The sequence below is a fragment of the Papaver somniferum genome, chromosome 11 (genome assembly GCF_003573695.1).
Source record: "Papaver somniferum cultivar HN1 chromosome 11, ASM357369v1, whole genome shotgun sequence".
In the NCBI taxonomy this organism is placed as follows: Eukaryota; Viridiplantae; Streptophyta; class Magnoliopsida; order Ranunculales; family Papaveraceae; genus Papaver; species Papaver somniferum.
This window is the reverse complement of record NC_039368.1, coordinates 40,198,217-40,223,564: the sequence shown is the minus strand read 5'-3', so window position 1 is coordinate 40,223,564 and position 25,348 is coordinate 40,198,217. Positions and strand designations below refer to the sequence as shown.

At 40.3% G+C, this 25,348-nt stretch overlaps 1 protein-coding gene across 1 annotated transcript; it reads left to right on the top strand.

Annotated features, from left to right (window-relative positions):
- Positions 1-16,104: 16,104 nt before the first annotated feature.
- LOC113320255 lies at positions 16,105-18,864 on the top strand. Its single transcript, XM_026568182.1, has 2 exons — positions 16,105-16,460; positions 16,562-18,864. Exon 2 carries the CDS (start codon positions 17,013-17,015, stop codon positions 17,775-17,777), a length of 765 nt encoding a protein of 254 aa, XP_026423967.1. The 5' UTR covers positions 16,105-16,460; positions 16,562-17,012; the 3' UTR covers positions 17,778-18,864.
- Positions 18,865-25,348: the final 6,484 nt, after the last annotated feature.

Below are 25,348 nucleotides of genomic sequence, written 5' to 3'. Positions count from 1 at the left end.
TCCAGCTTCTGTTTATAGTCATTTTTTTTAATGAACTCTCTAACATACCCTTAAGTTTTTTATATCCATAAATGCTTTTTTGATGGCACCCAATCTAAAATATTAATGAAATCTATATAATTAAGGAAACAATATATATGGTTCCAAATTAAATTCCTTATAAATGTTATACTCCATAAGTATATAATCTTCTCTTTTTTTTCCAAACACCATTTTTGGTAGTTTTTATTACTAACATATTTATTGAAATAAATTAAATAAATAATTAAGGGTAGGAAAGTAAACTACTACGGTCTTCTTAATATCTTGACAAAGTCAAACCGGACTGTCTTTGTGAAACGGAGGGAGTAATTCTTAACTCTTACCTCTTTACGATTCCACTAACAGTAGTGATTGTGATACAAGAGTTAACACTTCAAAACTTGCTTGTTTCTTTTAACCTGCGAAAATGAACAAAACTTTGATTTTCAAAAATCCAAACTTGGTTTTATGAGATCATGGACACAATTTCCACCGTGTCATCATTCATCACTGAATTATGAAAAAATCACACCAAGACGATATTTTATCACAAATAATTGTCTACTTTTAAAGATTATTCAAAATCAATTTTGATTTTAACAAAATAATAAAACATAAATTACTCACATAAAATTTTCGAAATTTTTCTTTTTAGCATGAGAAAACTCACGTAAATAAAATACATACATAATATATTTTCCGTGAATACTCACTTTTAAAAAAAATTTCCCTTATACGATCGTCCGTCTTCGAAAACGAGAGTTTATTCCGATTTCGTGAAAACTCACAGTTCAAGGTAAAATTTTGGTTTTCAACAAAGCTCATAAACAAAATTTTATTATTATATACAGGTCTATAAAAAAAATCTCTCGTAAGTTAGGGGTTATTGCCCGTTTCTTAAACTAACGAACGAACGCATGTTCCTAAAATAAGGGTTTCTTACAAAACTCACACCTATATATGTATATGTATATGTAATCTTCACATGAACAACTTATGAACAAGATATCAACTTCTGAAAAAAAAAAAAACTTTGCGTACCTGGTCAGTGCTGGACGGAAACAGGCCGGACGATTGGCGGCGATGGGTTCCGGCAAAAATTTTGCTCTCCTCCTCTGCTGCTGACGTGAAGAAGATGAAGGGATGAAGGTTTTGGTCGGTTATGTGAGGGAGAAATAAAAAAAAAGAGAAGGTATTTATCCCTGTTATATCAAATTTTATTTCCAAAACCTAATTCCACAAGGATTTCCTTCCTTGGGCCTGGACCCGTGAATCCTAATCGACCAAGGTTCCATCACCAAATCAACGGTGCTACACCAATCTACACTCGTTAGACGATGCTCTATAATGCTACTAGGATCTTCGTTCAATCCATGGTTCGCTCGTACAATCGAAAATCCGGCAACATTCGATCTTGTGACTAAGTTCAACTACTTATTTCGTCTGTAACTAAAAAATCACCATCCAGTGCTAACTGAGGATTATGACTACTGACTGTCTCTCACTAAGAAGGGGACTTAATGTTGATGGTGGATTTTTAGCAAGGGATAAAATCGTAACTTTATATATTCCTGATCCAATAGTCAGATGAATATTTAGACTTATGTCTCTCGTTAAAACATGAAAACTCATGCCACAAGAACCTCTGACTGAGTATACTGTCTCTCAGAGCATACATGAATCTGCAGTCTCTCAATTTAGGCAACAAAATGTTTTTTTTTTAAATACAATCAGCTGGAGGGCAACGAAATGTTTCATGAATACTGAATAATTTCAGTAATCGCTTTTATATAGAATCGAACGATTGGACGGCTCCTAGACAGCTTGCCTGCTAGTATAGAGCAATAATGTCTTCAGGATGTAACAATGTTTTCCTTGACTATATAAAGGACATGTGTACAAAATCTTAATGATTGGACAACTCCTAGACAGCTTGTCTGCTAGTATAGAGCGATAACGTCTTCAGGATGCAACAACGTTTTCCTTGACTATACATAATTAATATTACGCTTCAACTAGCTCATATCGCTCAATTCTCGAATAATTAATGCTCCTAGACAACGTGCTAGTACAGAGCCATCAATTAATTATTTTAGTCATTAGATTCATTAACTGAATCCGAAGAAAATATTCTAAGTTCTTCATAATATTTCATTGGTTCAATTCATGGCTCTTCCCAGCAGAATTCCATGGGTTAGTAATAAATATTCAACGTACGGGTATCTGAGCCACTATAGAATAAGCCCCGACAAAATGGTGCAAGTGTACTTATCAATAATGCACTAACGAGCACCTGAACGCACGAACGAGCATTCAAAAAATACGAAGGAACGATGAACCTATACAAAATAGGAAAGAAAATAATAAAAATAAAATATTGAGGCGCCTAAGGGACCATGCCCACCGGCCGATCGAACATGCCGTCGTGGCCAGTCCCACGCCTCTTCCCATATTTTATCTTATTTTATTATTTTCCTTGATCTCATGAAAACTCCTTCCTTTGAACAAACTCTTTCGTTTGAAGAAACCCCTCAGTTTCATGGTGTTTCCTTCATATCAAAGAAATAATATAAAATTAGGAAAGGTGTCACGGGACTGGGTCTACTAGTCGGCCGGCCATTCCCTAAATGTGGACGGTCCCACACCTTGTAATTTTCATATTTTATTATTATTATTTCCTTCATCTTATGAAATTCCTCAGCTTCATGATATTTTCTTCACACAAAGGAAATAATATAAAATTAGGAAAGATGTCACGGGACTGGGCACTAGCCGGTCGACCATGCCGTAACCATGGCTGGTCCCACACCTTGCGACCCCTTATTTTATTATTATTGTTTCCTTCATCTCATGGAAAATTCTTCGTTTTAAGGAAACTCCTTCGTTTCAAAAAACTCCTTAATTTCATGATATTTCTTTCACATCATGAAAATAATATAAAATTAGGAAAGGTGTCATGGGACCAGGCTCATTAGCCGGCCGTCCATTCCTTAGCCATGGACGGTCCCACACCTTGTAATTCCTTATTTTATTATTATTATTATTTCCTTCATCTTATGAAGTTCCTTAGTTTTAGCAAAACCCTGATTTCTTCATATTTTCTCAAATGTTGCTCAAACGTGCATCAGAAAATATCCAAATTCTCAGGACTGAGGCACGAACACTATGTTGACATGAGCATGTTACCTTGACCGACCAAGGTTGGCCCTTTGGCTTACAAGAGGCCGGTCCCACACATTTTCATCATTTGACCTAATTCGTTCACATTAGGTTTAAACTCTTCCAAACAACTTGGAATTTCATCAAATAATCGTCAGTCGGTCCCATTAACAGCCAGGGCCGGTTTCATGACCCCTTGGTCGGTCCCTCATTTCTTCATAATTAGGTTTTATTGCCTAACGCTCAGACTAACACCATTTTAATAAATGATTAAACCAACATTTAATCATCTTTTCACCAACTTGTCTTCAAGAGACTTTGGTATTTGCCCACTCGAGCATCTGGGCGCTACATGATTGGCCCATCATCCCATGTATCCGGTCCCTCCTTCACTCCGTGGTTGATTTTCAATAAATCATCAATTGATCAAAATTAGGGTTTCAAATCCAAGGTTCGTAATTCCAGATTCAAACACTAATAATTTTATGTTGATCCCGTAATCAACACTTTAATTATTATACTCGGTCTAGTTGCCAGTATCTTAAATTAATATTTTATTTGGTCTCGCTACCAAATAATTCATCAAACGAGCAACATTTTCTCAGATGAGCAATATTTTCTCAGACTAGAAATATTGGTTCAACTATCAATATTCAACAGTTCATAGAATGAGCAATATTTGCTCACCTAAACTATCAACATTCATTCGACAATTATACCTATGTCTCAACATATACGTTAAATTCATGAGTCCTAGAACATTTGTAAATCATGTTCAACTCAGTAATACAAAGATTCATCGTTTCATCAAGTCAACAACTGACTAACTAAATATACGTCTGCCTTACAGACTCCAAAATCACGAGACATTAATCGTGTCACATGGGGGATATTAACTATGGTTTTGGTCTGGCGGCCTACTGCACGTGTGTTCATACACGATGAGAATGTGACTAAGTCGTGCAAGCGGTTGAAGCAGTTAACAAAGTAGTGGGTGGACAATCAACCAAGTCTCCGCATGATGAGTAACTGGTTTTAACACGATTTCCCACTTTCCCACTCCTTGACTTCAACAACCGTCACACTTACTGGGATCAATGTGTCTACTACTCCTTGCAATATAAATAAGTCTCTGAACCCATGATTGAAACAACAGAAGAATTATGATCTCAGCAATCACTCTCAATAATTCGATCAATCAACCAGAACTTATTCGAACTCAACAATTCACAAAACTTGAAGAAACCTTAAACACATTCACAATCCTTGATCACCATTGATCTCACACATTTCTCAGCTTCCCTCCTATAGATCGACCCATCCTCTCTTGTGACCGAATTGACTCTGGAACGGCCATTGTCTTGGTTTAGGCCGGAGTCTTACAGATTGATCTCTCGAATTCAAGCACTCCGTTTTTGCAGTGCATCTGTGTGAGGTTAAGCAGTTTGCTCGGTTCGAGGAGTCTCCTCCGCACGGTCGTCTCCTTATTTCCTTAAAAACCATCAAATCATTTTTCCCCATCTACAGATAGTAACACTTGCAAGTTCGACCGAGCAGTGCTCTAACAACATTATATGGGGGAGATCTCTTAATTGAACTTGTGCTTAATTGCCAAATCTTTGTGGGGAGTGCGACTGTGGAATATTGTAGAAGTTTTCTTGTATCTTTATAAACTTCTTGATGAATACACTAAGTTTCGACTATGTGAAATCATCGAAACAAAGTTGATATGTTCTCTTTTATTAATGAAGTATCTTTATGATAATTTCATTATGATCCCACTAGTTTTCATACCTTTGCCAATTTATATTGACAATAAGGGGGAGAATTAATATGTAGTTCACACTACAAATATATATGGTTTACAGATCATTATGTAATGGGGAGTGGTTTTCATTGTGAGATGAAGTATTGACTACGGGGAGGTCGGGGGGAGTGGGGGGGTGGGGGGTCATACATATCACCGTAGTATTATTGTCAAAGTTGTGATATAATTGGAATTTGATGCTGTGTAATAATACTATGACATTGTATAACAATAATTGAGAACAATGGTTTTCTTATTTTTATGGATATGGATCTTCAACAACTATGATGCTGAGTTGAACACGTTCAGAATCACTGATTTGTGTGAGACAGTCATTTTATGTAGACGTGGAATGTTTCGTATTGATCTATTGATCACTTGAAAATTTCTTTGAAACTAATAGTTTGTGTGATACAGCTATTCCCGTCTTCCAAGAATGTTTCAATGATTAATATGGAGTTTCAAACGATTAACCATTGATTGGATATAGCACAGTATGCATACTTGTATGCTAACTGTTTCAAGTTATTCAAAGTCCGGGAACCATAGTATGCTTACCCGTATGTGTACTGGTTTGATATTTGAAGTCCGAGAACTTAGTATGCATACCCGTATACGTTCCGACTGAAAATTTTAAGTCCAGGAATTCAACTGAGTTTGGTCACGTATGACAGTATGTGCACCCGTTCACATACTGGCGAACCCAGACCAAGTCCGGAACTCTAAGTATGCGTACCCATTAGCATACTTGAGTGGGTTAAGTTTTAAAATCGGTTTGTTCATGAACAAATACATTTATATATTAAGGAACTGCAATCTTTTGAAAATCGTGGCTATAATGTTCATGAATTGATTCGAGTGCATCAAAATTGACTTGCTTCAATTGTGTCTTATACATTTCTGTGAGAATATAAACAATTGAACAACTCCATAACTAGTTTTATTTGAGTCATTTGAACTAGTTGTGATTAAGATGAACAGGGTTGATATGAAAGTGTTCATATGGATAACTTCGGGTAACTATTGTTGAGCCAACCATGTGCACACTCGTGGGTACAGTTACTCATACCTATATGAAGTCACATTTCATTTGTGTATAACATGCTAAGTTAGATATAACGGTTGAAAGATATTAACTTGACTCTAACAAGGTTTTCATCTAACGATGAATATTGAATGCTTTGTTACCAAGGTAGCATTGATTGCAAACCATGATTTGAGGACTATATATGGGAGAACTCTAGCAACTAGGAAACCTAATCCCCACCCCTCATGTGGGATACTAGTTGCGACTAGAGTCGATTCTCCTTTAACCTAGGTTTTTCCTAAAACCATTATAGGTTAACGACTTAAAGACTTCATTGGGATTCTGAATCCATACCCAACTATTTTCTTTGTAGTTGCGTGTTCTGATCTTACTTTGTTCTATCGTATTGTTTGTGGGTGAAAACCGTTTCTGCGAATTTTGGTAGTTTGTGTGTGTGGATGAGAAATGAATCTAAACCCTAAATAATGCACTGCACGGGAGTACTTTTGATTCGAGAGATCAATCTGTGCAATCCTGGCCTAAACCAAGAAATTGTCGTTCCAGGCTTGCTTCGGTCATAAAGTGAAGGAGAAGGGTTAGTCTTACTGAGGGAAGCGAAGAGACTGTTGATCCCAGAATAGTTGATTCTAAAGGTGTGGTTGTTTATGACTTGTATATGAAAGTAGAACTGGCTAGCAAAATGGAAATCTACCAGGTGATTTCTAGATACTGTATTGTTGCCGACCAAAACTTGTCATTTGGTAAAAATAGGTGAAGCCTATTTATACAAGTCATATTGAAACGTACCCTGGTCTCATAAGAAGTGAAACGATTGAATGGTGGAAGAAAAGAGTAATGTGTAACCGTCAGACGTTATGCTTCCATGATGAAGGAAGTGAATTCGTGTAACCGTCAGACATTATGCTTCCATGATTAAGGAAATGAATTTGTTTACACCGTTACTTTTACCACCACTAATTGTCCCACTTCATGACACTTTCTTGTAACGGGCGCATTGCACGCCGCACGCTGTAAACCGCCAGACCAATACCCTGATGAGCATCCCCCAGTTTGTGACGTGTTTGATGTCTCGAGTGTTTTCGTGGAAAACATGTAGCAATTCGCTACGTGCGGCAAGTCAAAGTCAAGGGACTTACCGCATGAAAATAGCATGTAATGCTATTAGGCTCGTTTTGGCTAGTCGCCTAAAACTTGCCACAAGTTTGTCAGTTCGGTGGAGAACTTTGATGGCTGAGATCGCATCTCATGAAAGAGGGTAGCCGTTGATTATGACTATCTTGTGTTGGTGCATGATGATGGCGCGACGGTGTTTTGGTATACGCCAGTGGCAATGTGGCATGGATCGGGCATGCCAGTGGCACGGTGGTGCAAGTGGCACCTGACGTAGCCATGGCCACTAGATTTAGGCAGCTGGTTGCCTGAAACTTGCCACAAATCTGTCAGTTCGGTGGCGAACTTGGATGGCCGAGATTGCATCTCATGAGGAAGGATGGCCATCGATTATGGCCGCATCTTGTTGTATAGAGGAATGGCGCCATTGGCATAGTGGCATGCTAGTAGCCGTGGCATAGCGGCATGCCAGTGGCGTTGCAGTATGGACACGCCTGTGGCGTTGTAGCATGGCCAAGGCTAGGGTTTGGCGCCGTGGTGTTGGACCCACATGTGGCAACATTGGCCTTGTTGCCATATCAATCCCACTGCTCTGGGAACGTTATTTGGCTTTGGTTGGCGTAGCAACTTTGCTCAAATTATGGTTTGGCATGTCAAAACCCTAATTAGTGCGTGTGGCATGCGGCATGGCGATACTTTTGTGCGAAATGACGCCATGGCTATGCCAAAGGAACTATGGCAAGGCCATAGTGTGGAAACAGCCACAAGATTAGGGATTGTCGTGGGTGGATATGACGTGGCGCCAACCCTAGGGATTCCCGGGTCCCACATGGCTCTTGGCAAGTTGCGGGGTCGAAGTGGCATAATTTGTGCCACGACTGGAAATTAGGGCTTTGGTTAATGCATATGCGTGCTTTTGACCAGAAAACCCTGATCTTAAGCTTTTCATGGCGTCGGCCACGGACATGAGGTAAGTTATAAGACGTTATTTATGGAAGGTTGCCGCGAAGTGGCATGCTACCGCGACAGAGCGGCATGTTGGCATGTTACCGAGGCAGAGTGGCATGTTGGCATGCCGTCGATGCCGATCAATATGTTGTTGTGGCAGGGTGCGTTTGGGTTTCCAGTTAGTATGGTGGCGCGGCAAGGTGTGTTTGGCCTTTAATGTATGGTCGCAAGTTTGGAGAGACTTGATTGGCCAAGAAAAGGGGGCCGACCAAACATAAGGCGCGGATACACTTCTGGTGAGAGTGTGGCGGCTTTAGAGCAACCTGATTGGGCGACTAAAAGAGGGCCGGCCAAGCATGGGCGTGGCTACACTTCTGGCGAGAGTCTGGCGGCTTTAAAGCGACTTGATTGGTCGATGGGAAGTGGGTCCGGTAAGTATGGGCCCAACCACAACTTATGTGTGCGTGTCAAGTTTAAAGCGACTCTTATTGGTCGAAGGAAATAGGGCCGGTTTAGGATGAGGCGTGGCCAATTGCAAGTGGCGCCAGCTGGCTTAAGGCATAGCCACGCCTCCCTTTGCTGCTGCGGCTCCCTGTTTTTCTTATTCTGGGTAGGGTTTTGCACCTACTAATCCATGGAGGATTAATTTCCTAGTTTTCCTAGGCTTACTTTCATCAATCAAGGTATGGTATACTGCGCGAGGCGCGAAACCCTAACTTATGCAAGTTAGTTAGGGCAATTGGTTGAATTCTATGTGTTGACACAGATTTCTTTTAAGTTCATTGCTAGAGAGCAGCATGCTTTCTGATTGAATACCTTATGTGAAGACCTTATCCTTGATATTTGGAAATTCGTGCTACTCTGCTGCGAGTGAACAAAAGTCGTCATGCCATATCAACATTAAAGGTTCAGCCGGGGAACATAGCATAGAAGGAATTCAAAGGAACTTATATTAAGTGAATATAGGCAAGGCGCCGAAATTTACAGAACATCTGGGATGGTTGTTACATTCGCTAGTCTGGATAAATTTCATGTAGATATACTGAACGGATCAATAGATATGTCATCGGAGAGGTTAGCACTCACGACTTTGTTTCCTTACAGAGTGACGTCACATCAGATGCAAGGTTTTACCATTTTAACCCTAAGCTAAAAACAACCATCAACATTAAGTCCCTTGCTTAGCACGTAATAGTGGCATTGTTACGGGGTAAGCATGAGATGGTGACAGACAAGAGTAAAATCGAAAGGGCAAGACGTGAAGAGATTGCCGAGGAAATTCAGCTAACCTTTTAGTGTAAGGCATGAGGAATCTGTGATCCATGTTTTGGCGGCTCTGCGTAATTCTGACTTGGTCATAGGGTGTTGGCGTCAGCGCTGAAACTTTGGCTACTGATTGGAAGAGATAACATTGCGACTTGGCCCACGGAACGGGAGCTGGTTGGATAGGAAAGGTATATGGCGCGGCTACCTTGGAATGGTGGATGGCGCGACTTGTTTGGGATGTCCGTGGAGTGGTGTGGCTAACTTGGTCGTATGGAGGTGGTGCCGCTGGCTTGGACGCGGAATGGACGAGATGGTTGCTGGCTTGGACGCGGGCCTTTGGCACGGGGCTTGAACGTGGACTGTTGGCGCTGGCGTGGCGCGGTTGATATGGCTGCTTGTATGCGGACTGTTTGGCATTGTCTTGGCCGCGGACTGTTGGCGCCATGGAGCGTTGCCTCCGCGGGCCCGATTGCCTTTTTCCGTGCATAGCTCAAATGAGAAACCTTCCTCGACTCGAGTTCCAAAAGTGTTGTGCTTATAAAAGGAAACCTTCCTCAACTCGAACTCCAAAAGTAATATGTATATAAAAGGTATCGCTCATTTTTTATTTTGTGATATTGGCTTTGTTTCCACATCTCCGCGTTAGCAGCAAAGCAGAGGAGTAGGCGAGCGCACTCCAGGTATGTTTTCCAACGTTTCTTCCCCTCTTTTTTTTTGTTGTCGGTGTAAACCCTAGCCATAGGCATATCCTCCATGAACCTGAGAAATACTCTTGTATGAATGACTCTTCTCTGCTAGCAGTATCGTAGTAATATTAGCCGTCACATTGATAGTAAGGAAGCCAATTATTATGCAAAGCAGATGTGCACGGATGGGTGGCCGCCATTAGTTATTCTCCCATGAAGACCTATCTCTAGGGTTTCCTTTTCTTTTCGTGGCCGTGTGCACAATTTCCGTGGTGGGACACACTCTCCCTTTGTTCGAGAGCATACTTCCTGCTGCGAGACACGGTTTTGGCTAGGGGCACGTTTCTCGCGGCAAAACATGGATTGTTAAAGCGAGTATCAGTCCCCACTCTTTTGGCTATGCGTGCTCCTTTTTGTCTATGCATGCTTATGACTTGCGGCCAAACAAAGTTTCCCATAGAGCACTTGTCGTGGATTTTTGTCATCATACTTGATTCTGACAAAACCTTTATGCACGGTTTTTTCTCCAAAGTAGTAACTTTTCTGTTTTGCTTCGTTGTAGTTACTTCGAAAGCATAAGGAATTTTTTTAAGATGTCACCTGAAAGCAGTTCTGCCGCCGCGTCGAGAAGTGCCAAAAACTCCAAGACGAACACAAATGATGAGTTTTTTACGAAGTCTGCTACGATTACAAGGACCCATCCCAAATTCGTTCCAACTCTTCTGACTGATTCAGAAAATGATGGAGAAGTCCAATCAGTCTGTCCAGGGCGTATAATGAGGTTTTGCCTTCAGAAAAAATAATATCTAGCTTCTCCGATAGACTTCAAAATCTGTCATAGTCCATTGTGCTCTTATGACAAATGAATGAAGTTCATGATGAGCCGAGACCATGTAAGAGTTAATCTGACTGGAGCGCAAATCGTGAATGCTATCATGGCTTCTGCAACACTTCAAATCAGAAAAGACATTGCAGGCTTGATAATTCATCTCCATATGGTGTCGGAAACTCACACGGCCATATGTATATGGGGTGAGATGACGTACTACTTCTTTAGAAAGCGTAGTTGTTCTGTTGAGTCTTCCAATAGTTGGGAAATTTCATGTTATCTTGTATGAGGAAGAAAAAGAAAAACACGCCACTTTGGTCATGAAAGCAGCAGTATATGTTTGAAATAATCATGAGGAAAAGTGTTTCTATAACTGGTGGGTGTCTGAGTGGTTCATTGATGAGCCGGAGTCGGATCTAGTGCTGGATGATACACTCCATGTTGCTGAATTTTTAGTTTTGTGGCTATCCAGAAACATTTTTGATGATGGCTCCGGTAAGAAGTAGATAAGACAGAAGCTTATCAAATTTGCTATCAAATTAGAGAAAGGCGTTGCTCTTTCCATCGGCAGTCTGTTTCTTGGTTCTTTATACACCCATCTGGATCACTTAGTAGAGGACATGTACGTATCTAATGGGTACATAAAAGTAGACTCGTATATCCATGTCGCCTTTCTCCATGCATGGTTGTGGGATCATTTTAAAAATTACGCTCCTAACCCGAGAACCTTATTTCCTGATACATATGGCGGCTCTAGGATACTTCGTTGGTTGGAGAGGCGTCCAAGACCTGGCGCAAAGCTCGTTGATTTTCTTGATAACTCGCACGCAGTTAACTTTCGTCCTTAGGCTCCGGCCCACGCCTCCATAGTTCAACCAGACACTTTTTCCTCCGCACCGAACGTGATATTGCATTCTGCTGACGAGAATATGAGTATTGGAGAAACTGTGTTCTTGAGAAGCTTCATACCCGGGTATGTGCCATCTCTTTTCAGAGGGTCTTGTGGAGTAGTCCCTTACAACATTGACATGGCTGCTCGACATATGGGCTTTTATCAGGGAGTCCCATTCCGTCGCCCATCAAAAGCTCCAGATGAATTGCTACCCGCCATTCTTGATTACAGTGTCTTTACACCGGATAAAAGCCTTCCCTTCTTGCTCCCATAACGAAAACCTGTGACGACTCCCAAATATAATATCTTCTGGCAAGATGAGTTTCTCGCCATTCATCAGTTCGTGCAGGATGTTGTGACGAAACCACGTGAAAAACCTTCCTTTGTGGTTCTATCCAAGCATAAATTGTTGAAACAGCTTCCTTCGGGCAAGCGAAAATCCTCTAGCTCGGATGCAGACAGTCCCCAGGGAAAGGAGCTAAGGTAGGAAATTCGTGCAGGAGGCTTCCAATCAGATTCGACAACTTTTGTGACTTTCAGTTCTTTCAACACGCAGGTGTGTATGATTCCCTCACTGACTTGGCTGAATTACACAAATTTTCCATTTCGTTACTGACTCATCCTTTTTTTTTTGGCTGATCAGGTCTTGACAACTCGAATATATTTGATAGACTTGCCCACGGGAAAAAGACGACGCATCTTGAGGAAGGAGGCGACATGACTGAATCTCTTGAAGAAGAATCCGAGGAGGAAGAAAGTTCGAGATCCGGTGGTGAGAGGAGCACTTCTGAATACAATAGCGAGTCTTCTTCCAGTGGGCCCATAAACGAGTCGGTGAGTTTGCCACACCCTTTTTTTAGGCTATTTATTTATTCGGAATAAATACTCAATCGGTGTTGTCACAGGAAGAAGCCATCAAAGATAACCCTGAGATAGAGATTCGTCGCGATGAAGATGTGGTATTGTCTCCAACCATGGAAGTCGTTCCTGCTAGCAGTCTGGAGATGGAGATTGATCGTCGTGAAGATGCTGCCCCGCTTCTGATGATAGAAAACGCCCCCGCGGCTGCGGGTGCGATTGTTTCCAAGGAACCTCTACTGTTCGCGGAATCAGTTGCAGGCGCCACTTTCGACCCTATATTTTCGACTCCTTATGAAGACCATGTGCTGATCGGAGGTTTTAGTGTACTAGCTAAGTATGAGGTGTTGTATACCAAGATATGGAAAAGGTATGGACATATTTCAACAACTAAAAATATCACCAACCGATTTGCATTGGTTAAGCGTGTAGAAGAAGCCTTATCCTCAATTCATGACATGTTCAACGTGACCGGCCACACTATTTCGGGAGATGTAATTTCAAGATGGAAGTTTCACCGGGATGTATGTGTAGACTTGGAGTTCAACGTCTCTTGGTTCTGTGAAGGTTTTTCCGAGATCCAAAATTTGCAGGCTGAAGCGATCGAAGGTCCCTCTGCGGATGTGATCAACCAACAGGAAGCAGAAGTCGAAAGGTTATCTCAGGAGTTGAAGCTGAAACAGGCGGCTCTTCAAAGGGCGAAGGATGCTTTCTCCAAGATGAATGAACCGTTGTTGAATGATTTCCCTTGAATATCTTATGTCTTCTGAACTTCCTTTTCTTAAGTTTTTTTTTTGAAAGGAAAAATAAACGTCTAGTTTATGGTTTGATTTTCTGGTTTTTAGATTGACAGATGATTGTTTCTTATAAGAGTTTTTGGATTATTTTGGAATAATTCCCCTTTGATCAATTGATATGTCAAAATATGAATTGAGAATGTAAGTAGCAAGATCATTCGAGAAAATTGTGAAACCGTGAATGTTACATGGGAAAGGGAAAAATATGGGATGATATGAAATTTCAAGGTGATTGGGTTATCGGCTTCCATTGTAAATGTGAAAACCCAAACAGTAGATCGTGTAAACATTGTCTGACAAAACTTACTCGCTTTAGGGGCTTTCACCAATACTGAATCTTCAGGGAGTAAAATCCGAGTCTTTATGCGATGCCCTCGCTGCCGCGAGAAGTCCCCAATCATTCTTTATTGTCTGTGGAACGTATTTATATCGGTCCGTGGTAAGGCGGGGAATCTCTAGTCCCCAGACGTAATTCTCCTGAATCCTTATTTCCTTGGACGATGCGCTTTAAAGCATTGCATTCACTGGTAGGATGATGGAATTAAGAGTTGAATTTGTAACCGAGAGATTAATCTCCCACTGTGGTCGCCAATTGTTTATGGGTAAAAACCGTTTCTGCTGATTTTGGTAATTTTGTGTGTGTGGATGAGAAATGAATCTAAACCCTAAACAATACACTGCACGGTAGTACTTTTGATTCGAGAGATCAATCTGTACATCCTGGCCTAAACCAAGAAATGACCATTCCAGGCTTGCTTTGGTCACAAAGTGAAGGAGAAGGGTTGGTCTTAGCGAGGGAAACGAAAAGAGTGTTGAGACCAGAATAGTTGATTCCGAATGTGTGATTGTTTATGACTTGTATCTGAAAGTAGAACACGCTAGAAAATGGAAAGCTACCAGGTGATTTCTAGATACTGCATTGTTGCCGACCAAAACTTGTCGTTTGGTGAAAATAGGTGAAGCCTATTTATACAAGTCATATTGAAACGTACCCTGGTCTCATAGGAAGTGAAACAATTGAGTGTTGGAAGAAAAGAGTAACGTGTAAGCGTCAGACGTTGTGCTTCCATGATGAAGGAAGTGAATTCGTGTAACCGTCAGACATTATGCTTCCATGATGAAGGAAATGAATTTGTTTACACCGTTACTTTTTACCACCACTAATTGTCCCACTTCATGACACTTTCTTGTAACGGGCGCATTGCACGCCGCACGCTGTAAACCGACAGACCAATATCCTGATGAGCATCCCCCAGTTTGTGACGTGTTTGATGTCTCGAGTGTTTTCGTGGAAAACATGTAGCACTTTGCTACGTGCGGCAAGTCAAAGTCAAGGTACTTACCGCAGGAAAATAGCATGTAATGCTATTAGGCTCGTTTTGGCTAGTCGCCTAAAACATGCCACAGGTTTGTCAGTTCGGTGGAGAACTTCGATGGCTGAGATCGTATCTCATGAAGGAGGGTAGCCGTTGATTATGGCTATCTTGTGTTGGTGCCTGATGATGGCGCGGTGGCGTTTTGGTATACGCCAGTGGTAATGTGGCATGGATGGCATGGCTCGTGCATGCCACTGGCACAATGGTGCAAGTGGCGCCTGGTGTAGCCATGGCCACTAGATTTAGGCAGCTGGTCGCCTGAAACTTGCCACAAGTCTGTCAGTTCGGTGGCGAACTTGGATGGCCGAGATTTCATCTCATGAGGAAAGATGGCCATTGATTATGGCCGCATCTTGTTGTATAGCGGAGTGGCGCCATTGGCATAGTGGCATGCTAGTGGCACGCCAGTGGCGTAGCCATAGCATAGCGGCATGCCAGTGGCGTTGCGGAATGGACACGCCTGTGGCGTTGTAGCATGGCCACGACTAGGGTTTGGCGCCGTGGTGTTGGACCCACATGTGGCAACATTGGCCCTATTGCCACTTCAATCCCACTGCTCTGGGAAACGTTATTTGGCTTTGGTTGGTGTAGCAACCTTGCCCAAATTAGGGTTTGGCATGTCGAAACCCTAATTAGTGCGTGTGGCATGTGGCATGGCGATACTTTTGTGCAAATGGCGCCATGGCTATGCCAAAGGAACTATGGAAAGGCCATAATATGGAAACAGACACATGAGTAGGCATTGTCGTGGGTGGTTATGACGTGGCGCCAACCCTAGGGCTTCCTGGGTCCCACATGGCTTGTGGTATGTTGCGCGGTCGAAGTGGCATAATTTGTGCCATGGCTGGAAATTAGGACTTTGGTTAATGCATAGGCGTGCTTTTGACCAGAAAACCCTAATCTTAAGCTTTTCATGGCGTTGGCCACGGACAGGAGGTAAGTTAGCACATAGGGCACTATTTTTGGCAGGTTGCCACGAAGTGACATGTTGGCATGTTACCGTGGCAGAGTGACATGTTGGCATGTTACCGCGGCAGAGTGGCATGTTGGCATGCCGATCAATATGTTGTTGTGGCAGGGTGCGTGTCATGTACCCGGTATGGTTAGGAAGTGCCCATATCCTATATGTTTTTGTCTTTAGTAATAATGGTAGTATTTAGTGTAGGAGTGGGTGTATTTATCCATGTAAGGAATGGTTAGATGAGAACCACCTGGGTTAATGCGGGTCGTTGGATGCTAGGGTAGAAAGATGAGCTATTTATGCTCTAGTGTCTGTAATGAAAGGGTTATCCAATTTTATGAATTAATGAAAATATAATTTTTTCTTCCTCTTCTTAGGCTGGTTCTCTGAATCAGATTTCTCTAAATGCTTGATCCTTCAGGATTAAGAGAGGTTTATCCTCAAATTATCTATCTAACCTTGTTATGTACATCTAGGTACATAACAGTTGGTATCAGATTTGTTCGATCCATGGGGGATATTTGATATCTAGTTAGGGAGAAATCTCAACTTCCTAACCATACCGGGTACATGACATGTTCATTCATGAGTTAACTCTTGACAATGGGTTTCAAGAAGACTGGGAGTTTACAAAATCAGATGGTGTTTGTGTGGATTGTTGTTCTTTTCTCCTTGATGACACTCGTTCGTTATTCGACCGAGGTAAGTGTGATGTTATCTCTGAGATTTCTTATAAGAATTTAATGTTTCTGCTGCTAGCTAACTTGAGGTACCGTCTTGAATTCTCATCTTTACATTCACAGGTTCATGTATGTATTAATGATACTGAAATACGAGATGATAGTAAAAAATTTGTTACAATACTTCCAAAGGTTTACTGTATGTTTCGATCACAAAAGTTTTTTCAACCACATACCGCTCATTGGGATATATTATCAACAATGCTTCAAGTTTGCAACTAAAGTTTTTGATCGTGGCAAAGAATCAGATAGTATTAAAGAGTCTTCTAACTCAGTTGGTGAATATGAATGTGGTTTTGTTACACCTACTCCTCTGATTTTTCTTCGTTTGTCGATTTAACTGAGAAGGTAGAATATATATTTGGTTTGTGAGCTGTTTCCAAGTCATGGGTACCCGTCTGAACCTCAGTTTCTGAATTCGTTGAGCATTAGAATTACCTATGTTGCTAAATATGGTGGGGAGTGGAATTTGGGTGCTGCATTTATAGAGAGCAATAAACTTTTGTTTCATTTAATGTCTAGAGTGGTGAGGTTTAACAAAGCACATAAAGGGGTAATGGTCAACTACAGTGGCAGGTGTGTTACTGCACTTGTTTTCAAACTGGGGAACCCAATGATGTTGCTAAGGAATAGCTCAATTGCATTTATGTGGGTTCTAGGGGTTGAGATTAGTGCTATTTACAAGTTATGGCGTAAGAGATTACAGGGTTCAGTTATATGGTCTAGGTTGATACTTCAAGTGATATGTATTCAGGAATCTTGTGCTGCGAGGGAACCATTTGATCGACTATCTCTTAGTATTAGATTCAATTTCAGTGGTTCTCCAATCTTGCAGTTGAGAGGTGGTTCAGAAAAATCTTTGATGGTCTGTGTTGCTGCAAATAAATATGGTGGTGAGTCACAGATTCTCTCAAGGAGATTTACATGCAATTTTGTGTTTATTTCTCTTAGTGCCAGCAAATCTTGTCATGAATCTTTGCCGCAGGGGATCAAATTTTGCTTGCTTAATCTCGTGTTGTGGAGTATAGCATGTAGTGATGTTTTCACTTGGTTTTCCACTGCGCTACCAGAAGAACCTAGATCTACAGTTTGCAGTCGTAATGAATGTTGTTCCGGTTTGGAAGAGTTTCTGGTAGTGAAAATCGAAGTGATGCTTGTTCTGGTTAATGGTGATGTATGCTCTTATGGATACTTGAGGTGGAAATCCAGATTGTTTCTACCTGGATTATGGAGTGTGCAAAAGTTCACTTATCAGTTTTCAGCTTTGACAAAAAATTGAGTTCTCATTCTAAGAGCCTTGGGTTTGCTCCGGTTTACATAGAAGTTGGGTGGAACCGTGGTGATGATAATACTTGTGCACATGGAAGTGAGAATTCTGCCAGCATAGGGCTGTTATCTTTGTGTTATGCTCGCCTTATATCCTGGTGCTGCAATCGACTTTTGTCGTGGAAGCAGTGCCCATAGTCTGGTCTTCAGGACTATTGATAACAGTGCATACCATGCCAGTGAGTTCTCTGCACAGTGGGTTCCGCATTTTAGGAAGGGGGTTATCTGTGCATTATCTATTACATGAGACTGATGTCTATAGTATTTTTCTGATGCCAGTGGGTATTATAATGGGAACTCCGACCTTAGTGGCGGTATGTCATTTGTTGTTTGATAGAGGTAAAAATCTTTCCAACGTGGTGATAACATTTGCAATAATTAGTGAGTCTATACTCAATTATGTGTTGGGTGGGATTTCTACTGGGGTTCAAATATTACATGGATTTACACCAAAGCACTTTTTCACTGAAGTTTATGCTGTCTTTTTTGTCCTTATGTTCATCTATAAGGTGTACACCCATCCTGCAGCTCGAGGCCAGATAGAACAGCTGCGTCAACCCATACACAATGGTTAGCCTTGTGGTCCTATTAGTGCATACAAAACGGGAGGAGAATGGTTATTGTCGGGCATGCAAATAAAGTACTTAAAATTCTTGCCAGGGGGTTTAATTGCAGTGGACTCATGTCATGTACCCGGTATGGTTAGGAAGTGGTGGTTCACCCGAATGATCATGTGCGCCATATCCTTGACCTTCATCCTTGAAGACAAGGATGTTTTCAAGGGGAGTGGAATGTCATGTACCCGGTATGGTTAGGAAGTGCCCATATCCTATATGTGTCTGTCTTTAGTAATAATGGTAGTATTTAGTGTAGGAGTGGGTGTATTTATCCATGTAAGGAATGGTTAGATGAGAACCACCTGGGTTAATGCGGGTCGTTGGATGCTAGGGTAGAAAGATGAGTTATTTATGCTCTAGTGTCTGTAATGAAAGGGTTATCCAATTTTATGAATGAAAATATAATTTGTTCTTCCTCTCTTAGGCTGGTTCTCTAAATCATATTTCTCTAAAGGCTTGATCCTTCGGGATTAAGAGAGGTTTATCCTCAAATTATCTATCTAACCTTGTTATGTACATCTAGGTACATAACAGTGCGTTTGGCTTGCCAGTTAGTATGGTGGCGCGACAGGATGCTTTTGGCCTTTAATGTATGGTGGCAAGTTTGGAGCGACTTGATTGGCAAAGAAAAGGGGGCCGACGAAACATAAGGCGCGACTACACTTCTAGTAAGAGTGTGGCGGCATTAAAGCGACCTGATTGGTCGACTAAAAGAGGGTCGGCCAAGCATGGGCGTGGATACACTTCTGGAGAGAGTGTGGCGGATTTAGAACGACCTGATTGGTCGATGGGAAGTGGGGTCGGCAAGTATGGTCCCAGCCACAACTTATGTGCGCGTGGCAAGTTTAAAGCGACCTGATTGGTCGAAGGAAATAGAGCCGGTTTAGGATGGGGCGTGGATAATGGCAAGTGGCGCCAGCTGGCCTAAGGCATGGCCACGCCTCCCTTTGCTGCTGCGGCTCTCTGTTTTTCTGATTCTGGGTAGGGTTTTGCACCTACTAATCCATGGAGGATTAATTTCCTAGTTTGCCCAGGATTACTTTCGTCAAGCGAGGTCTGGTATACTGCGGGAGGCGCAAAACCCTAAATTCTGAAAGTTAGTTAGGGAAATTAGTTGAATTCTATGTGTTGACACAGAGTTCTTTTAAGTTCATTGCTAGAGAGAAGCATGCTTTTCTGATTGAATACCTTATGCGAAGACCTTATCCTTGATATTTGGAAATTCGTGCTACTCTGCTGCGAGTGAACACAAATCGTCATGCCATATCAACATTAAGGGTTCAGCCGGGGAACATAGCATAGAAGGCATTCAAAGGAACTTATATTAAGTGAATATAGTCAAGGCGCCGAAATTTACAAAATATCTGGGATGGTTGCTACATTCGCCAGTCTGGATAAATTTCATGTAGATATACTGAACGGCTCAATAGATATGCCATCAGAGAGGTCAGCACTCACGGCTTTGTTTCCTTACAGAGTGACGTCACATCATATGCAAGGTTTTACGATTTTAACCCTAAGCTAAAAACCACTATCAACACGTATTAAGTACTATCTTCTCTAAGATTTGCTCGAGATTTAATCTCCGATAGGTAAGATAAAAAGTAGTCACAAACATCTTCGTCTCATCGTTTGTCATTCCACAATATCTTGTTTCGCTTCCATACGATTACGATTATCGTGAGGTGATTGATATTACTATGTTGTTCTTTGGGAATATAAGACCGAAGTATCAATTGGTTCCTATTCACCTTGATTTATCAAAATACGGAACAAAAACTCGTAAGTATTACCGTGGGAGACGGATTTATCTATTCAATATACTTTTCTGTGTGAGACAGATTTGTTTTGGTCGTAGCAACTCTTAGTTGTGGGTGAGATCAGCAAGGGAATCAAGTGCGCAGAATCCGACATGGTTCAAGAGGCGTAAGGAACGCGACTGTACCTTAATCAGTGTGAGATTGGTTAGGGCTCAACTACATTCCAGTCCGAAGTTAACTTATATTAGGCTAGAGTCTATAGCGGCTTAATACAGTGTGGTGTTCAAATCTGGATTAGGTCCGGGGGTCGCAATTGGGGGATACTTTTATTAATAGTGTCCGCTGAGGGGTGATTTCTGAGGAAGGAAATACTAAAATATCCCTTGGTTAATTAAAAAATATTATGAAAAGACTATAATACCCTTCCCACAAAATAAAAACCTAAAACTAAAATCAAAAACCAAAATCAGTATCCCCCATTCTTCTAAATCACCTCCTGCACAGCAACCTGATAGACGCATTTATTTGTCTATTTTGTTCTCCATTTTCATTGTTAGTAACCATTTTCGTATTTATTTTGGCATTTTATGTTTTTTGTAGGTGTTTTTGGAGAAATGAGCTTTTGCTGCGAAATCGGCTCGAAAATTTGTGTAAACCACCCAGAGGACATCTGCTATTCACACCCCCAATTTCGATTAGGGGAACTCCACCGTTATTTGCACCCCATATGTGCTATTTACACCCACAGCTATGGGCACCCCTACTCTGGTTAGGGGGCAACCCATCTTCACATGCATTTTGGCGGGAAGATTATTTTCACCTGCGTATTTCCCTGGTTTGGATTTGGACGAATATTTTCTCGTGGATTTTCATCGGACCAAGTTGGTTTGGGATTGGTTTGAACAGACAGGCAAGGTACATGGATTACAATCGAAAACAAAGGGATATATGGGAAGATTTCCCGAAACATGAAGGTGTTATTCTCGGGTTGATTTTGTGGTTAATATGGGAAGTTAAGAATCAAAAGGGGAGTTATCATCCTACAATTCGTATCTTTCAATAACATGGAGTTTGGATGAATCAGACACCATGTAAAGAGATAAAAAGGGAAGCTTTCACGAATATTTCTAAAACAAGGGAGAAAGATATCGGGATTATTTTGGGTGTCATAGTTGGAATATTATTGAAGAGAAGAATATCTTCTTTGCGAGATTTGGCTCTATCAAAAGGAAGTTGGACAGTGGATGCATCGATAAAGAATTAAATTGCCGTGACCCGGAAAAAAAGAGGAGGAAGATACCGGAGGATCTGTGAAATATTTTTGAGGTCTGTTATATATAAAAGGAGTTGTACGAGCCTCAACGGGGGATCCGGGTAGTTTGGGGTCGATACAGAGGATTAGGGAAGCTACGGTGAAGAAAAGAAGAGTTGCATGAATATTTCCCTCCTGCTGCTGGTGGAGAAGAATTGAAGAACAAAATCCTGCAGAAAACAGTCTCTAAATCAGCTACAATATATAACTGTCGACGTTCTTGCTACAGTAAAACTTCATTGTAACAGTTAACTCGTAACGCTTATAAACGTTACAATTCTCTGTATTTGTTATTCTTCTTCCTTTTCTTCATTGTAAACACTTTTTGAGCTATGAATCATTATTTTGAGAGAGTATTTGACATCATGAGCTAAACCCCATCACTGGGACGATGGGGGAAGCCATTTTTCATCACTGTGGTAATTCTGTTTAATTCTTTATATGACTTTTGCACTAAAATTGAATTGATTAATGATTTCTCTTGAATGGTTGTGATTTCAATTGATGGGTCATGCTTAGCTTAAGTGTTTTGATGTCTCATGGTTTAGATATACAGTCATTATTTTCGGAATCTACCTTGGTAAAGATTTAGAGTCAGTGAATCTTTATCATATGAGCAATAAAGTGTAGATTTATTTTTGAACCACATGAGTATGAAAATTGGTGAAATCCAGAGTCTCAGTACCTCTCGATACTGTGACAAACTTTTGTATATATTTCTTTGTTTTTATTTTTAAGTCTTAAATCAAACCTCAACGAGTTTGATCGAACGATACTTTTAATTACCAATATCTAAAATTACATCATTTTTTGGCGCCGCCGACGTGGAGTTGTATATAGGTTTTAGATTTTGGATTTATTTTTATTTATTTTTAGATTTTTTTTGTTCTCTATTACGCCTTTGGTATTTTTTTGATTCTTTTCAGATTTGGAGCGAAGCTACAGGGAAAGAAAAGGTGTTATAAAAGGAAAGCATCGCCAAAGAAGGAAAGAAAGAGGAGTCCAAAAGGAGTGAAGAAGATTTTTTATTTATTAGATTTTTATTATTTTTAGAAAATTGGATTAGGTTTTGTCGTATTTTTGTAATTTTTCTTTTTATTTTTGGACACTTTTTATACTTTATTTTTGGACACTTTTTATACTTTATTTTTGGACTTGGAAATTATTATTTTAAACCCTAAGGAAGGGTTAAAATTAAACATAAACTGCTGCAGGGAAGGACAACAGTTTCAATACTGTCTCGGCCCCTCGGGTTCATACACTGACATAAGAGTTGATGGTCTGAGTCGACTACAACCGATTCGTCGCCAGTCTGGTACGAGAGGTAAAATTCTTTTCACCCACGAATCCCCTGTCAGTGAGTTTTCTTTTGTGTTGAAGCTCTGAAAGCACGAACAAAAACACACATGTGCATAACATTATTGCATCGTCTGGCACCGATTATTAGGAAAACACGTGGTTTAGTACGGTGAACCCTCTGGGCGTTATCATCCGAAACACTACCAGCCTTAGCCTAGTACCTCTGACCAGTCTCTGACTGTAGGTATATTTTGCTAAAGGTAACCCAAGCCTATGTGAAATAGTCAACCCCAACATTTGCATTTGGACGTGCACATAAAATGTCGAACTATTCTTACAATAGCCAATACAGTGATTATCCGACTGATCAAGATGGACATTATTATTTTTATGACCATAGTGTGAATAGTGGTTGGGAGAATCAACCTTTTCAAGGTTATGGATCATACCATGGTGATCCCAATTACTATCCACACATGCACGGGTCATACGAGCAAGAAAATAAAGAATATTATAGTACTAGTTCCTCGTCTTTGGATAATATAATGAAAATTTTGAAAACTAGTCCTTATTATGATCCTTCTGAACCTGTTCTTCCTCTAGAAGAGTCTCTCAAACAATTAATTAAGAATACAAATAGGTTTGTGTTAGAAATGAATAAACAAAATGCACCTATGAGTGAACCTTCTATACACGATACTATAAGGAAGTCATGTGAGTCGAGTCACGATACCATAAGGAAGTCATGTGAGTCGATTAAAAATCTTTTTCATAGGCCCAGAACAGAACTGCTCGAAATAATTTTAATTTCCAATCTAGTGTTTCCAATAGTACCCTTGAAAATGAGGATAGTTATTTGCATAATCAAGATGACGAGGTTAAAATTGGTAACACTACTTTTTTAGATGAGGTTCGACCATTTTCATGTTATTGTAATGATGATTATGATGAGGATAGTGTTGATGAAGAATCAGACACATATAGGCATAGTTATCAAAAAATTGTTATTCCAATTGAGCTTTATAATAATAATGTTATTTCTAGTTCAAATCCAAATAATTTTAATAATTATTCACCTATTCAAAAGGACGAGGATTTGTCTAGAGATACTCCTGTTTTAGACAATGTAGTATTTCCTTTTGATTACGAGGCCGATAATGGTTTAGAGGAACGAGTTTATTCTGAGAATACTATTTTAGAGTCTAGCGATTTAGAAACAATAGTCTTAGACAAAGAAGATGAACTCATAGAGATTATAAATTTGAGTGAGGATGCGTCACCTGAGTATAAATTACAAGAAGCAATTGACCATTTTAAGGATTATGACGATCAAGAAATTAGGGAAATTGTAACTAGTCTATCTAGAGACACCCAAAATTCTAAGTTTGTGGGTGATTATCATTCTCCTTGCGCCTTACCTTTAGATATTACAAACATCCCTCACTTGGGACTTAATATATGTACCTCAACCATTTTAAAATATTATGTTCATACACGTTTTCCTGAACCTAGTGATGCCCATAAAGAAATTCAGTTGTTAGAAACCCATCCTATGGTTGATGTGGTTTACCCAGGCTATACTACCCAGATTGATTTTTTTTCCCACCAAAAAATTTTCTTCCAAATGTGGGAACGTATAAGTTTCAAATGTGTCAGTTATTAAGTTCTGAGACTAAACCTAAATACTTTAGGAAAATAGAAACTACAAATTTTCTTAAGAATGACCACCACTTTCATTGTGGTCAACTGTTTGATTCAAATATGATTGACTATGAGGATCCTCAATTATTCAGGTTATTATTGTGTGCTCCTAAATTATTATTTGAGTACTTCCAGACTCTACAACCTGATAATCCGGATCTTACTTATGAGGAGGTGCAGCCCATAATTTTTTTTTATTTAGACCCCTTTATTGAACCTGAACTTGAACCACAACTAGATGTAGTTGTTTTAAACAGGAAACTAGGAAAGGGTGTGCTATGTTTATTCACTTTATTGGTTTGTTGCAGTTTCCTTTTGTCTGTGATAACACTTTTTGATGCAGAAGATCCACAATTGTTTCGGTTATTGCTATATGATTCTAGGTGATTAATTATTTCTTATGTCTGGCTGAAGACGTTAAAATTAACACTTCATGGGAGGTAACACATGCTCATGCAACACAGTAATATCTTTCCTTGACTCTTTTGCTTCAAATGGTAACAGTTTCTCCTTGTTCATGCTTTTAATTTTATCTTTAGAACATTGAGGACAATGTTAGATTTAAGTTTGGGGGTATGGGAGAAACTTTTTAGTTGAATTATTAAACTCCAGAACCTATAAATTTATGCCAATTAAGGATGACACTAACCAATCTAAGTAGATGTAAGTATCTTGGTTGTAGGAGTTGAGGAACCAATCTGAGTGGATGGAAACATCTATTAGAGTCTATTCATAAAAGCACAAATCTCGGGTGTTAGAAATAACAAGGTAGTTTCCCATATCTCGTTGAGTCCTTTTCACTTCAGTTTTCATTTTGTTTTCTTTTTAAAATATG